At 42.6% G+C, this 17,554-nt stretch overlaps 1 protein-coding gene across 4 annotated transcripts in view; it reads right to left on the bottom strand.

Annotated features, from left to right (window-relative positions):
- PRKG1 (protein kinase cGMP-dependent 1) overlaps positions 1–17,554 on the bottom strand; it is a 449,368-nt gene that overhangs the window by 292,977 nt on the left and 138,837 nt on the right. For all 4 annotated transcript variants that reach the window (XM_068689510.1, XM_068689508.1, XM_068689507.1 and 1 more), the window contains exon 3: positions 5,842–5,955. In XM_068689510.1, coding sequence (XP_068545611.1) covers positions 5,842–5,955 — 114 coding nt within the window. The remainder of the gene's footprint in view (positions 1–5,841; positions 5,956–17,554) is intronic.

Below are 17,554 nucleotides of genomic sequence, written 5' to 3'. Positions count from 1 at the left end.
CAACAACAACAAAGTTTCTTCTAATTAAAGGCACTAATTAAAAAACTCAAACAGAAAATACTGATTTTCTCAAGTACAAAGGCAGCACACACACACCGCAGAGGAAGAGCAAGAAGCAAGCAAGCACTAGGGACTTCTTGTTTACAGCAGCAGCTGAAAGCAAAGGAGGGAAGGTCTGCAGTGCAAATTGCCAGAGGCTGTGGCAGTGCCCTGCAAGGCAGCCAAGCCACGTTGCAGCAGCACCCATCTCATCCACCTTTGCTCAGGCTGCAGCTGCTCCACGTGCAGGCACTGAAGCACAGTATCCTGGGCATCAATAAGTGGATCCACTAGAACGCGAAGGAGAAAGCATTTCTTCAGAGTGAAATAAAATATTGTCAGAGCTTGCACTTTCCTTACAAATCAGTTGTTCTTTAATTTCAGTCTCATGATTCTTAGGAACTGGATAAGTGGGGCTTTGCTTTCCTTCAGACCTTGTAGGGCAGAAACACTGAAATGGGGAAACAAGAACAAAGAATTAAACTTTTCAAATGTTGGGTCACGGTGTTTAAAGTCAGAAGAAGAAACTAATTTCCCTTGTGTTATTAGAAGGGTTGGAAACTGTAAGGTATGGCAGAAAGCATCTATTTCCCAGACAGGGTTGTTAGCTTTCCATACCAAAGACATCTCAATGGTAAAAGCCTGAGTCAAAAAGATGTCTCAATGGATACTGCTGCTCAAACTCCTGAAGTGATAAGGATCAAAACTTCCTGCCAAAAATCCTGAAATAATCATCAAAAGCCACTATTTACATAGTTGTGGGCAGAAAGAAAAGACCACATGCAGAAATGGAAGAAACAAAGTACATGCAACCCAGTTCTGCAAGCTCATGAGCTCTTCTAAAAGCAGGCTGCTCCGTGGCCCCATCATCTCCGGTTTGCACAACCTGAGAGAGACCAGACAGCTTTTAACCAAGCAGCTAAACATCTAAAATCAACCTCTGCTTGACAACATCCTTGTTTTGAGAAGATCAGAACAAACTTTACGCATGCTTCTCTGATTGTTGGAGGAGAATATCTGAACATCCTTCTCGAAGGTTTTTAACGAGTCTCCGCAGTTTTAATTGGCAACTGGCGCACGGTTGCCTGAATTTTCCTTGCAAATTATCACCGTTATCAAGCTCCTTTTAAGTCAGAGTATTTTCTGGGGCTGCAGCTAGCAAGCGAGCCAGCATTTCCACAGGACTCCATTAAAAACACAGTGGTGGAGAACTCAAACTCATCCGAGCTTGGCAACAAAATTTACAAACTCCTTCAGCAATCACGCTGCATGGCAGTGAGCTTTGCACAATTAGCACTGCTGATAAGCAGAAAAGGCTGGAGCAACTCTTGTTTGAGGACACGCTGCTGGTGTTACCAGACACACACAAAAAAGATTTACTTAATTTACAGTTTATCAACTTTAGCTTGTGCTTTTTTTTTTTTTTTGCCCAAGTTGTTTCCCTAAAAATATAGGCTAGTGCCAAGCTGCATACAACTCCTCTGAAGCCGGCTGTCCCACAGCCAGCTGGCTTTGTGAGGGGTTCGTTATGATATTTTCTCAGGGGAAGAACGGGAATTAAGATGCTAAAGCCACCTCCCAAATATATATCATGCCCGTAGGTGCAGGAATCCACTCCTTTCACAAAATCAGGGTTCCCCCAACCTGCCTGCCAAAATGGCACGCAGTTCTATTCATCAGATAATTCAGAGCGAAAACAACTGCAGAGGATTATTATCTCGGAAGAATTTCCACTTACTACGCAGATCTTTTGTGTAATCCAATGAAGAATTAACAAGTTTTGTATACAGCCCCACCTGTTGGGTTGGATTTTCTGCCTTTTTGTTTCTTTCTGACTTATCAGGAAGCCCCTTCTACCATCCATGTTACTAATGAACAAAATCGAATTTAAATTCTAATAAAGCTTTTTCCTTCTTTCAGGCTCATGTGATAACATGCTTGGAGATGCTGTTTGCTTGGCAGCAAGCAAGATAAAATCCTTCTTTTCTTAGGTCTCTTAGCAAATAGGAAAGACTCCTAATTAAAGGGAATTGCAATTGAGCAGGGTGGCTGCAGGACAGACAAGGTCACCAGAGGCTCCCCCCATCCTGTCCTGTCCTGTCACACCACTGAAAACTTCATAACACCTCTGCTATTTTGCTTCCTCAAAGAGTTGATGATAGCAATTTGAGATATATAGGTAAACAGGCACACTTGGAGGATGCTACTCTCCCAGGGGACTGGACACATCATTTTAGCATGCCATCCTTAATAATGAGTGGGATTTTCTTTCTCTTATTCTAATGGACTGCATAAAATTATTTGTTGGCATTAGGGAGGAAAAGTCTGATTCTGCTTTAAATTGCAAGTAGCCTCGAATTTTGCATGTAGACAATGGAAATGAACACAGATCCAGGAGAAATGTAACTGCTGATTTGGATTTCGCTGTGTACGTGAGGGAAGCAGATTTGCAGACAGCAGCACTCTGGAAAGCCATGACAATGACACACTTGGAGCATCAGCCTGAACAGTCTCCAGAAAAAAAAAAAATAATAATAATCTTTCTCTAATATCTAGAAATGAAAAGCAAAAGCTTCAGAACAACTGAGGAAATGTGCTCTGAAGCACCTTGTCCACAGGCCGTGGTGCTCTTAGACCCCAACCTGCTTTTACCTAAGACTGTAGTAACAACTGAGAAAATACTGTCAGAATTATCTTAGGGCAGCCTTTCAAAAGACCCGGGTTGTCTCATTAAGGAGGTCATAATGAACCAGAAGGAGTCAGATCAGAATAATTATAACTTAACGTCTTCTGAAGTGTTTTCAGAAGGCGAAGGACTTCCTGTAGGGATTTATCCCTTTAAGGCTGCAAGCTCCTACGGAGCGAGCAGCAGCTGAGGAGCCCGTGCAGACTACTGCAGTGAGTAATGACACTAAAAACTTTATTATTTACCAAGCCCAAGCACAAGCACACACACAAACGAGTTGCAGCACGAGATGTCAGCACGGCTGACACATCATTACGGCCCAAAGGCACTGCTGAGCATCACTCCCCCATAACGCATCCCTCATTCAAGTCTTTGCTGCAACTTCATTTTTTAAGAAGAAATACTTAATGCCCTTGTAATGAAGTACTCGCAGGCACATCAAAAAGCTCTTCTGACACCAGAGGTAATGGAAATCTATCTGCTGAAAATTGGGAAGCCCTGACTTAAAGTGTTTCTGTAAATGAAAGTTGTATGATGCCCCTTGACACATCTTCCCCATCACCAGCATCACTGTTGACTGGGTGTCTGTTTTCATTACAATCATCAATTGTTCATTTCTCCTGAAATAAACCTTGTAATGATCAAAGTTATCATCAGACTTAATGGAATATTTGCTAGCATTCGCCTTTCTTGAGGCTTATGACATTTATTTATCTTTTAGCCAAAAGAACAAACAGATGTTTGAAGCCGTTTATTAGCAGCATCAGCAACAATTCAAGTCAATAATGCACCCTAAACTGATCCACACGCCTCAAAGACCTGGCTCTGTTCAGTTAGGTCTAGCTGAAGCAGTTCCCAAAAACCGAGCTGTGACCTTGCGTGCCACTGTACTTGAAAGGACAAAGCTGATTACAACCACGACCGCTACCTACTTGTGCAATAACGAGAAATCACCTAAAAACCACTTGCTGGCATCAGAAAGGAGATTACAAAAGGCCGCCAGCTGCTGGCGGAAGAAGGTGCATAATTAACATAATTTTATGATGCTAATGGGAAAGGAGCAGAGTAAAACAACAAATGCAGGCACCTCCTTCTCGATGGAAGATCTCTCTGAGGGTGGTTATAGTAGCAGCCTTACAACTGCCCCCAGTTGAACAATGAAAAAAAGAGGGATTTAGGAAAAGTAAGCACCAAAAGGCAATCTGGAAGTCTGCTCAAGAGAGGGACATGCAGAACATTACAGAGCCAGTAACAGTAAAGCTGGCAGTAAAAACAGCCTCCGGTATTATATCCTATTAGACTGCCTTGTACGAACACGTTGAGAAGGAGCATGCACACAAAATGGTGTGACTGCACAAGGGTGTAGTGCTTGTGGTACCAGAGGATCCAGTCACTTTCAGTTCTGTTCTTGTACGGGGAAATAAACGAGGATCCACTCCTGTCCCTTCCTAGGGATCGATCATCTCCCCTGTTTCTCTCTGCTCTTTCCAACTTCCTGCATAACCACAAAAACCTGCAGCTTAGCTGAATTCATCGCAATCACCAACACTCCAAACCTTAACTCGGACAGCAATACAGATTGTACAACTCCATGGGGAACTCACTGACGAGGCAGGAGGCATGGGGAAATAGGGTGAATCAACACCTGCTTCCCATGCACACCCACAGTACATGGCAGGAGACCAAGCATCGCATCAGGGAGCAGCCCAGCACACGGCCTGAATCATTCCCAAGGTCTCCAGGGTCTGGGGCTCGGCACAACCTGTGCATTAAGCACATTTGCTCCATCATTTGTGATTATGGATTACTGCAAGGCATAAACTGTGCTGCCAATGAACTCACTACAGGTTAGGCAAGCATCTACCTGCAATAAACAGTACTTCTAAAAAGGCAAGGCTTAAACAGGCAAAACCAAGAGTATATCAGACAGATTCTGAAGGATTAAGGCTAACATCCCGTTATCTTTCCTTGTTTTGACTCTTCTGTCCATTGCTCCTCTTTCTTCTCTCTCCTATTGAAGTAAAAATTACTCATTTTTGAAAGACTCTATTCTGAACAGGAACTCACATGCCTCATTGTTTTCATACCTTCTTTTTTTTTTTTGTCTCTGTATTACTCCCATGATCTATCCCACCTGTATCCTAACTCTTCCCCTACAGAATAGTATTCCATCTCTCATAAAACCCCACTGCTTAAGATTTCATCTTGAGCTCTTATCCCCAAGATCAACAATTCTCAACTACAATAAATGAAAACATATTTATGGCATACATAGTAATGCGATTTTCCTCTACTTAGTGTGCAACCTAAGCTTTGCCCAGAACACTCATAAAAGAAACCAGATTACAGGAGAAGAGTCAAAGACTTAGAGCAAGGGATCAGTGCCACCCGGGCTTTTTTTTTTTTTTTTTTTTTTTCCCCCAATTCTGTCTGCTTAATCAGTTTAGGGGGAAAACAATGACTTGCCCTGAAAAAATACATAAACTTTACTTCCAGTTTCCATTGAATACCTACACTTACGGGGGTAAGAAGTGCTCTTAAAAGCAACAGTCATATCCTGAGTTTGTGCTGCATCCTACTCTGCACCATACACCATCACAGTGCAGGGAACCCTTTTACCCATAGCCTGTTTCTGTCCATCCACAGGGTTTGAAATAAGATTGTACGTGTAGGAGGACAGGAGTACAGCAGCAGGACCGAAAAAACTCAGTCATGCTTCTGCCCTCCTAGAAACTCATACAAGTTTCCAAGATCTGTGACCATGTGGTAGGACAGCTCCTATCCCATACCTTGTCCTGATCCTCATTGTAGGCATCACTGCCATATGGACAGTGGGGTATTAGCTGTAGACTCCTCTGCATACGGAAGCATCAACCACTGCATTAACACAGGAGGTGCCCTACAGGAACAAACCTCAGTGAAAGAACCCAGTGAAGCATTTCTTTTCTATCTTCTTCCCGCTCACAGTGGCTAAATGCAACGCTGTAATCCATGCCACAGAGAGCTTAATTAATTAAGAAAGCTGAACACTGAAAAGAGGCTGGAACTCCAAAGGGAAGATGAGAAGCCAAAGAAATACCAAGACATTCAACATCAAAGTTCAAAAATGATCTTACTTTTGACAGTTGCTGTCCGGGTGCAATTGTAGAGAATGGCTAACTCCCCAAATACCTTGCCAGGTCCCATGGTGCACAGCTTCACGCCTTCTTTTGTCACTTCAACCTTCCCATCTGCAAGGAGACAAACAAGAAGACCATTTTAAATGGGAAATTTCCTTCAGACTTGTTTTAAAATTTATTCAATTATACCGTGAAAACAAATACAAGGCTCATATGACTTGAAAACAAATTAAACTCACATATAAACTCGCAAAAGCTGTAAAAAACCTTGCATATATAAGCTTTCAACACATGAGTTTTCTTAGTGGAGTGTCTGTCAGATAATACTTTGCAGTATACTAAGCTCATTGTGATCTTTGCTTCATGTATTACACTTTCAGGTGAATTTTTCTCCATTTCTTGTATTGAAAAAGGAAATAATTTAGGTCTGTAACACCACACACGAAAACCATGGAGCAATTTTGCTCATTTTCACCAAGAAACTAATCCCCAAGAACACTCATCCATGAGTAACACAGCTATTATCAAAAGGAAAATTACTATGACCCATGGCCATTATTTAATTCACATCCTACTGAACCCTTCCTTTTTGAACATTTCACCTCCGAACAAGTCTGTTTTATCTGCTCACCAATACCACGCAGAGGGGAGACGTGCGAGGGGGGTTTAAAAGCAGAGGTTGAATGGGAAGAAAGCAGCTCAGGGCCAATTTGTGGTTTTCAAAGGACATCTGAGGAAGAAGAGCCAGGAGAACGCCATGAAAACAGTCCTGCCATCGCCTTTGGGCGTGCACGGGCGATGGGACAACGAGCAAGCGGAGCACCCGCATGGGTTATCACACCTATGAGCACCATCTAGGCTGTAGCAAAACAGTGCAAGACAGAAAAATGAGAATTCCTGTACAAAGCCCCACCTCTCCCCAAACTGGGAAGAAGGTCGTTAAGGGATCCTGCCAGTTCTCACTGCCACTGCAGCCCCTAGCACATCACCGAGCGGCATGCAAGGGGTCTGTACTCAGCAAGTGGGGAGCTCAGAGCCCTCTGGGTCCAACGGAGCCCCTGTATTTGTATGGTAGAGACCAAAGGTGGCCAGGAAAACCTGCAAAAATATATTGCTCCCGTTTGCTATGGGGCTGCGTGGCTCTGTCTCCAGCCGAAGGAATCTGGAGGTACTCATCACAGAAAAGCAACAACTTCTATATAGTTTATATGCTCTAAAATACAACCCTGGCAGCCCTCATACCTGTTTGTAAATCTATGACCCTATGCTCTTGGTGCCCTTTGAAGCCAGCATAGTGATTCCAGCCAAGCCATGCTGCTTGGCCAAAACAATGCGCCAAGGAGAAAAAGCAAACCTGGGGGACTCGTAAAATAAGTTTATACACAATAACCCTACTAACCACAGAAAAAGGAAACTCGAACAGAAAACCTCATACTTTTCCATAGCGGAATAAAGGAAGTTGGTAATGTAATATGAATGTGAGTGGAGGAGGCATTTTTGGAGGACTGGAGTCTTACATTGTCTGATGCCATAGATCCCGTGGCTTTGCTGAATAAAATAATAGAAAAAAATACCTTGAATTTATTAAACTGTTATCATTTCAAAATGACTCACAGCCAGAACCTAAGAAAACAGATTTAGGAAAACTTTGGGCAGGTCAAATGCATCCATGCGTGCTTTGAGGCCACCCGGATCCTGCTGCCCCCCAGGTCTGTGTATGAATATATCTATATTAATATAAACATGTACACACACACACACATATATATATACACATATACACAATACCATATACATATGTATTTTTACACCCAAATTTCAGCCTTCAAACCACTGCAGAAACTGCTGGAACGTATCCAGTTGCACTATCTTTAGCACATTAAACATTTCAAGTTAAATGCATAGCAATCCAGAAAAAAAAGAATCAGCCGTGAGAAAACTAACTGCATAAACAAAACACATCCCATACATCAGTCCTACACTCCAGAGGATTTGTAAAGATGACATTAAAATGAGAGAAACACAGACTGCTTTACGCTGGGGACAACTATTAACCATTCCATGGAGCTAACGCTTGAGGACAAAACTCACCAAAATGACATAACATCCAAGACATCTGGAGGAGTCCAGGATCAGGCTGCAAGGAGAAATTCTAACCCCACATTGTAGCCAAGACAGAAAAGCTTACACAATCCAAAAGATGGTAATGGTAAAGGAACACAAAGATCCATCACATTGAGTATTAACACTGGGCACTGATAACACACGACTTGTACCTAAAAAGCTCCACAAAGAGCACACTCACCAACATTTGCAGAATAGAAGTGATCAGAGAAACATGACAATGTGTAGTAAAATACCTAGTGGTTAATAAATAACCCTAGGAATTACATTTTGTGGCTATTGATTTATTTTTAGCTTCAAATAGACTCATATTCCCTTCCTAGTATATGCTAACTTCCTTTTAAAAGTCATTTACTATTTATTATAATTCATTACAAATGTTAAGATTTTTTTGTTCGTAGTAAGCATCAATCTAAGATGAAGCACAAAAACAGATATTTAACTCTAGAATGAACAAAGGCAACCTTTAGTGGTGCCTCACACACTCCTAAATGATTTTGGAGAATTAACTTTTTTAACAGACCTGAGCTTCTGCAGAGATGAAATGGGGATTTTTCTGCCAAAAGCTCCACTACAAATGCCTGCAAATGGAAGGGGTTTCCCTCACTTTTAGCTCCTGGAGTCATTTTCATAGAAAAGATGGGCAAATCTGAGCAGTAAAGCAGAAGTAATTACATTACTCAAAAGCATTTTAAGATCTGTCTCACTGCTCAAGGTGTCACCTGTTGCTCCCCAGAGCAAGCTGTGCTGATGAGCCATCTTTGGACAAAATTCCCATAGACCATTTATTTTCCTATACAGACTTAAAAACAAGAACTGCATGGTTCACTCACATTGGTGCACGATTACAAGTCAAGCTGAGCAGAAAAACAGAAGCTTCTTGAAACCCCTGGGAGGAAATGCTCAAATTCAGGGCGGTTTCGGTCCAATGGCAACCCCCAAAAGCTACTGGCACTAAGCAAAAGATGATAGTTCAAATTTCCCATGACCTAAGGTGATGTTGGGTTTGGATATCAGTCAAAAAAAAAGGCGACCAGCATTTCTTTTGATTAATTCAATACAGATTTCTACATGAGAACTGCTCATCTTCAGAAGCATTCAACAATAAACCCCCAAAAGCATTTGTTGGTTTGTCTTAAGAAACAAGGATTTAGATGCTCGTTTAAAATTTGCATTTAGACTAGTTTTATTCATCATAAGAGTATTTAAAGCAAAGATTGCAGAGAGGATACACAACACCGTGGGGTGCATTTTCCCATCCAAAGCCTGGTTCCTCCTGAAGTATGACATGATGTAATGCAGAGGTCTCATTTTTCAAAGCAAAATTCAAGCTTGCTGTTTGAATACAAATTTCTGCAGTCATTTCAAAGCTTTTGCTACCGGCTCTGCTAATTAAATGCCATTTTGATTTCAGCACCTGCTTCTTATTTGTGAGCTTATATGTAACGTTGGTGATGTGAGGCTGTGCTTAGGGCAGTGCCCAGCGTCTGAGCCACAGGCCACGGCCAAATGCCGTTCCCAGGAGGGCACGGGCACGAAGCCCTGCAGAAACAAAATACGCACGCATATGTGTGTATGGTTCTTTTCAAAATGCATTAGAGAAAGATTGAGGAGGACAGTTGGAATTGAAAAGCGAAGGTATTTGATCTTTGACACAGCTGCAAGCGAACGTGGCTGCTTCTCCTTCCGTCTGCTGTAGGAACAAACCTGCTGTTTAATTACAATTTATTGCGCTGGAGAAACTATCCCATTCTCCTGCTGTGTAATTAAGCAATCTGGAACATTACGCACCTAACAATAAACTCGCCAGACCATGAGCCAAATTCACCTCCCGTGGAAATAAAGGGTCTGACACAGCTATAAAGAGAAGGAATTTCACCCTTTTGCTTGTCCTCGCCGGTAGCCTGTGCAGGGCGCTTTTGACGTAGGAAATAAATTGTTTGCTTTGACGTATCAGCCAGATAGCGAAGCCAAAAGAAATGCAATGCATGCAATAGTGATCGGTTAATGGAGATAAAAATAAATGCACAGCTTCCTCTGACACCTCTGTAAAGCAAATACTAAATAATGCAGGTGATGCTTTATTTGAGGCACGAAGAAATCACTGGAAAACAATGCATTTCTGCCAAGCATTGAGCACTACTGAATGACAATATTTAATTTACAACTGAGCTGATTTTGCAGAGAGTTGGCATCTGAACTACACATTTTTCTGTCAACCATAAGAAGCTATTCTGGATCGGTGGAGGACCACACAAGTATTTTCCATGTGGACAGAGCCTAAAATAAAATTAAAACCGCTGTCTTAGCTTTCATTAAAGACTTAACATGAGTAAAGGATGGCAGCTGGATTTTGGTGACCATATCCTGGGTTCCCCCCAAATCCCTATTCCTTTCCACTCCCATATGGTCAAAATATGGACCCCAAAGGTCCGTATTTTGGGTATCTCACAAAAAATGTGAGAAGGTGGCCAGCATGAGGACATACAACCCAACGAAAGCTCTAGAAGCCAGCAGCCTGCTCCCAACAAAAAGAACTGCCAGAAATCACATTAACAGTGAATAATTCAAAATATTTTGCTTTTGGCAGATGCTCAGAAGTCGGAGTTACACAGGAGGCTCCTTTGCTTCTTCTCCAGGCTCTTATATTTCAGTCTTGTCCCACCTTTGACAGAGCCAATTTTTATGCCTCTAATTTTATACCCCCATTCCTTGGATTTGAAGATCAGCAGCCTTTTATCCTCTATTTTTTCCCAGAGATACTCTAGGATGATTAGAACCAAAGCCTTACCCTTACTCCTTTGCACAATTTTTTATGTGAACACCTTCCACCTGGGTGTGAAATGTTCACACTGCCCAACACTTTGCCCACCTTCCTCCCATTTTGTCACTTGTCATCCAGAAAACAAAGCTTCTCTTAGCAGCTTGCGAAGCAGCTGGGGCAGCAGAGGATTATTTGGATGGGTGCAGCTAAATGATCCCATTCTCACTGTCTCCTCGAATATTCCTGCCACTTCCTACAAAATTAGGACATCAAAAAGTCATGGCCCCTGAAGGAGAAGCAACCAAAGCTGTGGGCACTGCTGCCCTCACTCCCCTGGCCCCTCTCACTCCGGGCCAGAGCAGTGCTTTCATAAATTAAACTCAGAGTCCTAATTGCATTGTAATCGCAAATTTAATTGCGGAGCAATTAAAACTCTAATTGCTAAGTGGCTAGTTTACATCAGACGCAGGCTGATGAAGATTTGTTAATGTTTTTGTTTGTTTCAAAACACAGACCAAAAATGGTCTTCGTTATTCAGGGGGGTTGTGCCAACACTGCTGCATGTCTTAACCGTGGTGGTTGTCGAGCAGTGCATTTCCCAATGACAAACACTAACCATACTTAACATAAATCCATTACTTTTTTCTTAAAGCCCTGCTCCCCAGCATCACTGCCCCACAGAATGAAAGGCGCGGGTCCCCCTGTGCACAGCTTGCGCCTCCGGGCTGCCTCTAAGCAAATGCTGCAAATATTTCCTCAGAAATAGGCTGCATATGGAAAATGCTCATCACGTCCCCAGGACATGAAGCAACACAGGGGGCTTTGAAAGCACGGAAAAGTAAAACACAGCCAGATGCAGCAGGTAGGAAAAGAAGGCTCAATTTTGACCGAAGGCGCCAATGCCCCACACGTTCCCCGTGCAACAACGAGCAGGGCCCACAGGCTGGTTTTGTTTAGATGAGGACATTTGGTTCTTTGTCGCATTGGGTCCATCCAATTAAACACTAAATAACATCTTTGGCTCAACTGCATCCACGTTCCTCAAATAGATTGAACTATAAACCAAATTGCACTAATGCGACTCCCTCAATTAGTAAGATAATTTTTTCTCCCAATAATTAAATGGTCATTTTCTCTTTCCGGGTGCAGAGGAAAACCGATTAGGCTGACTTGAGGAATTTGTCACCCTGCGTGTAATTTATCTAACGGGCAAATTTCTCGTGCTATACATTATTGGCTCTCCCTGTCTCTGTATTCCTCTATTTCTCCTCCTGGGTATAAGAGTTGCTGTTTGGAAGATCTAATGCTTTGCTTTATTTTCAATTGCCTATCTTAGCAATGCCTTTAAGACATTGATAAGAGTTATCAGTTCTTTGGTTTTTAATTTATTGGTCTCTTTTTAGAACCTAGACCTTCAAAAAAAAAAAAAAAAAAGAGGCAAATCCTCCTGGGAGGACCCTATTTTTCACCCATAGTTACATGCAAATTTAAAAATAAGAACATATTGGACTGCAGTAATTAGGAAAATAACGACACAGACTCCAGCACGAGTTCACCAGCAGGTACATACGCATTATGGTACAGATTTTGTCAGGCAAGTCAAAAAGTGGGGGTGCAGGGGTCACACTTGATTCCATGCAGAATTCCTGAATCACTGTACAGTATTTTGCTTCATCCATGCTGTTCCACACAGCTTTATTTATTGGATGCTGCTCAAGCTCTGCTCTGAAGACAGAATAGTAATTATTTCTGGTTACTTTTCTTTAGGAATTATCACCGTGGATCTGTATATTTTCCTGAACAATAGTGAAAATATTTCAGAAACCGAGCCTGAGATGAGGCAATCCCATTACAGAGCAACATTTGCCACTCTGGAGAGCCCAACAGGCAAGACTCAATTTAGAATTTAATTTAATTTATTTTAACAATACTTACCACCACCCACTTCATATATTCAAAGCTCAGCTCTGCTGACTTGGAGTCATGTTCAACGCAATGCAACGTGCAATGGCAACATTGCAAACTGCAGCGAGACTGTTTGAAATACAGAGAAAAATGTAATTTTTCCTTAGATGCCTCCCTGGAAAACACTAAACGATTTCTGATGACATTCCTCAGGATGATTTCATTTTGAACTGCCATTTGCAGCAGCAGTTTGAAGCTCAGCTTCTTCAAGTTTTGCAGACGATGGAAAGTGATGGAAATGCTCAGCACCCAGCCGGCATCGAGCCTAACAGCCCTGCAGATTGTGGTCTGCAACACCCTTACAACAAGCCCTATCTCCTTCTGTTTGATGGATAAGATCTAACAGGGAGATAAAATCTAACAGGGAGAATGCAAATGAAGCAAGACGTGATTTAGACTCCCTGACCTGGTGCCAGCAGTCAAAGCGTGTCTTCAGTCAGCTTTTTCAGCCGGGAGAGCTTCCTTCACTGGGTGCAACCTCAGAGGCCCGGAGAAGAAAGTAGCAGCAGCCCACCTTGGATTTAACTCCAGGCTTACTCTAGAGAAAGGATTACTGGAGAGAAGAGCAGATCTGCATCCCGGTTTCCACCGTGACTACAAAAATGGTTTTGAGAAATGGGGAATGGAAATAAAGGAGGTGATCACCAAAATCTCTGAACAGTGGCCTAGGGGCAGAGAGGAGCTTGGAGGATTGTGAGCATCTGGAAAAAAAGAAAAAAAAAGGAAAAAAAAAAAACTCCTCTGTGCTTCAGGCAGGAATTAAAACCTAGATGAGAGGCAGACAGAAAAGTGAAGCCAAGCACAAAGAGCACACAGAATCCCCAGCAGAGCAGGGAACAGGTACGCAGAGCAAGGAGAGATGTTAAAGCATGGCAGGGCAGAGGGAAAATAAGCCAAATAAATGCAGATGGCGTTGATGAATGCTTGGGAGTGGAACAGCCAAGCTGCCCTGAGGGTCAGCACCGCCTGGCTGCTCACAGATCTTCCCAGAAGAAATGCTCCCCCTGTGCAAGACGGAATTCTCAACCTTTTCCTTTGTGACCTACCCAAGTAAACTGTGAAGCCAAAGAAGCCTGAATGGGTATCTGCCACTTCTAGCCATGCAGCTTGTGTCTGGAAGGACCTACAACATGGGTTTTTTCTTCAGGAGTTTGTTTGTTTTCCTGTTAGCATCATTTTAATTATAACCACGACAGAACACGTTAATCGCAGGGGCCCCTGTCCCAAGTGGCAATGTACATCCTCAAATACCATACAAAACAGTTAAAAATATATACCTATTTAGATATACATCTTCTCTTATCAAGTTTAAATTCCAAGATCCCTACTAGTGGAATACAAACATTTGTATGGATGGATAGGTCGCCTCCAGAAGTCCATTCCGACCTCAGCTATTCTGTGACTCCATAAATTACTTCTGACAGTTTTAGTCTAAAGGTGCACATGTACAATTTTGCAACTTGCATAGGCAAGCACTGTATAGTGATTTTGTTTGCAATGAGGCTGTGAGGCTGAAACTCTAGAGGAAAGTGAAATAAAACTGCTAGGGAAGCTTCTCTCAGAATAGGGTGTGAGTTGGCTGAAAGGGATAACAAGGATTTGAGGAGAAATTTAGCTGCTGGGCAGAAAAAGTAAAAAATAAAGTTATAAAGTCAAATCAAATTTTATCCTCTGTGCAACATTCCGTACAGCATTGTTCAGATGTTTAAAAAAGAAAAGGGGAAAAAAGGCAAAGAAGAATCGAGAAGTACAGCTGGGAAAGGTTTACTGGGGATGGATTTGTAATGGTAACTGCAGAGAAGTACCAAGGAAGCGCACACCGGAGCCACACAGGTACCTTCTGAGGACTTGAGTCTCATCATCTGAACCCACATCATTAGCAGGCACTTTCTGCCCGTGACAGAAGTTCCCCCCTCAGCTGGAGGGCCTACTGAAACATTAGCAAGTGACCGATCATGGAATCATTAAGGTTGACAAAGACCTCCAAGATCATCTGGAGCAATCATCCCCCTATCACCAATATCACCCACTAGGCCACATCCCTGGGCACCACGTCCAACCTTTCCTCAAACTCCCACAGCCATGGGCTGCTCCATGCTTAGGCTTCTGATTTTTGGGGAATCCAAGCAGGGAAGGCATGGAGATGCACACGGGTCATGTAGGGCTTCGTCCTCAGTCACAGGGCTACTTCTGGAAGCTACCTGTGGGATAAGGCGATTGGCAAAGAGAATGGCAGAGTTTTGTATTTGTCATCAGATAAACCATTGAATACTTTTCAGGGAACACTGGGAGAAGGGGGTGAGGGATGGCCCCACAGCCAGCCCTACTCTCCTGACGGTACAAAAAAAACAACAGAGCCACAGCCAAGGCACTTGGCGCTCATCTTCAGGGTTTCCATAACAACACTTTTGTTACTGATGTATTTTAATGATGAGAAATCCTGGCTTCTTTCTTCCAAGCCTTCTAAGACACTCACTTAACTTCATCTGTCTTAAAACACTGAAATGTTTTCTGTTGAATACACTGAGAAAAGGCTTATTTTGTTCACCTACTGTTAGATTATGCTATCCAAGTTCATTTTCAAGTTACAACACTCCTCCCCTGCTCTTCAGAGCGCTGGCTTTCATTTCCTGGCTTTACAAAATATTTTGGAAGCATTTCAAAATGCTATCCAAAAATAAAAAAAAAAAAAGGTTAAAGCTATAAACCCGTAAAACATTCGAACTGACCAGTCAATTTTAATTCATTCTTTTAATTAAAATGAAAACCCCATTTGGTATGTGCTGTGATAAGTGATAGTGGGACAAGAAATCACTGCAATCTCTCATTAAACACAACAGAACAAAACCAAAGACGGAGATCCTTTTGAGCAGCAAAAGCATCACTCCCTTTCTACCCATGATAACCATGTGCTTGAAACGCAACGATAAAAGAACAGAGGCATTAAAAAAAAAAATGAGAGAGGCTCTTCATACAGAAGTTGGAAATCCAGAAAAAAAAAAGAAAAGGCTAAAATTTATAAAGATTTACACACCAATAGTATTTTACACTATCATATATGTGTCTACCCACATATAAATACACTGTGAATATGGTTTGGAACATATAATGCAGTTGACTGCCAAACACATACATGTATAGCTCTAAACGGAAAGCACTCTTTGCCAAATAAAAATTACTCTAGGGAAATCCTGGCTGAGAAGCTCTTCTGGCCCAAAGAGGCTGGCCATATCCTCAAAAGTGAATGATTTTTTTTTTTTTGGAAAACAAATCATTCTCCATTTACCCAAAATACTTCTCCACCAAATGAGGTTCTGCTAGATTCCCAGGAGGAAGCTTCCCTTCCAGTATCCACACTGCAGCCAGACAGGGAGGTGAACACCACTTTTTAGCCTGTTATTGAGCCTGCTTTGCCCTGAAAAGGCTCCTAACTCTGATTTGAGACCTTAAAAGCATCGTGTGTGTGAAGGAAGGAGAGTTTGTGACTTTTTCTGCTTGAGAGAGAAGGGAAAATAGCATCACTGGCTCAGCACAAATCTTATGAAAAATGTCAAGTGTGTCAAAAACCATCCGAAACAATCAAGAAGAGAACCAAAAATACAGAAAGAGTGTCAGAAGCAACCAAATCGCCGACTCCTCAGAGACCGTCCCCCATCCAGAGGATTCAGATGTCAAAACAAACTTGTGCAGGACGTGTACTAACAACTTCCATTCGTTTAACAGCTTTTGCTCTCCTCTTTGCCCAGCACCACGTCCAAAATTCAATCTCCCTTCATACCGCAAACGAACGTAATGCTTGATAGCTCTCCAGAGCTCTTCAGCTGCCGCGACCAGCTCCATCCTCCCAAATCCTGGAGAACCAGCTCAAAGCTGGAGCTGCACTTCCCTGAAGGCCACAGACCAATGCCTGGCCCCAGGCAGTGCCTGGCACCTCCACTGGGACCAAGGGGCCCTTCTGGAGGACCCTGAGCAGTCAGCAATTCGGAAAAAATACAGGGCTGTGAGCTGGGGCAGGATGTTTGGCTTCAGGAATAAAATGCAGGCGGAAAATAAGAGACGCTGAATATAGAAAAAACAGTCAGTAGCCTGAGATGAAGAAAGGTGAATTTATCACCCAGGATCTTTACCAAATCGCATGTATCATTGGAGAATCGAGGTGGCATGCCTGAGGCGAACAACCCGGGCTGCATCTAAATGAGAAGTCTCATTCTTCCTCCCCTCCTCACATGCAGCTGTATGTTCGCAATACATACAATTTGTTCATACAGCAGCAAAGGTGTTTGTCAAGTGGCACCTCTGAAGCAATACCTAGCCACTTGTTTTTCAAATAAGTCTGAAATTAGATAAGACAGACTTTTAATACAAGAAGGGCTAGTCTGCTTGTCTGATTTCTTGGGAAAGCCCAACAGACTGACCCTCTTTCAGCAAGCCAGATGTAAGTGCTTGAAAACCCTTCTTTCAGTCTTTGTTTTACCAGCATTTTTCTTCACCCTCCTTTTGGTCTAGAAGAATCCAGGACTGCAAAACCCCCACCAGATAAGCATCAAAGGTGCCCTCTGAATGCACCTCTGCGTTCCCCACAGATGTAGCTCTGTTCACGAGGTGGCTGAGGATTTCTGAACTGCACCACGAAATGGGAAGAAGCACGCATATTAAAAAAAAAAAAAAAAACTACACCACATTTTGCAAAAATAAGCTTAGGACACAGGGTAGCAGCATTTCTGGGAAAAGATATCCTACACGACACAGATCAGACTAAGCAGGGCTGCTCATGCGGTGCAAACATGACGATAACATTCCTTCTCCTCCAGAGTCAGCCGGCCAGAAAGGGCCACGAAGATGCCAGAGACATTTCAT

The sequence above is a fragment of the Anas acuta genome, chromosome 7, assembly GCF_963932015.1.
Source record: "Anas acuta chromosome 7, bAnaAcu1.1, whole genome shotgun sequence".
NCBI lineage: Eukaryota > Metazoa > Chordata > Aves > Anseriformes > Anatidae > Anas > Anas acuta.
The sequence above is the reverse complement of the archived record's forward strand: the minus strand, read 5'-3'. Positions and strand labels throughout refer to the sequence as shown.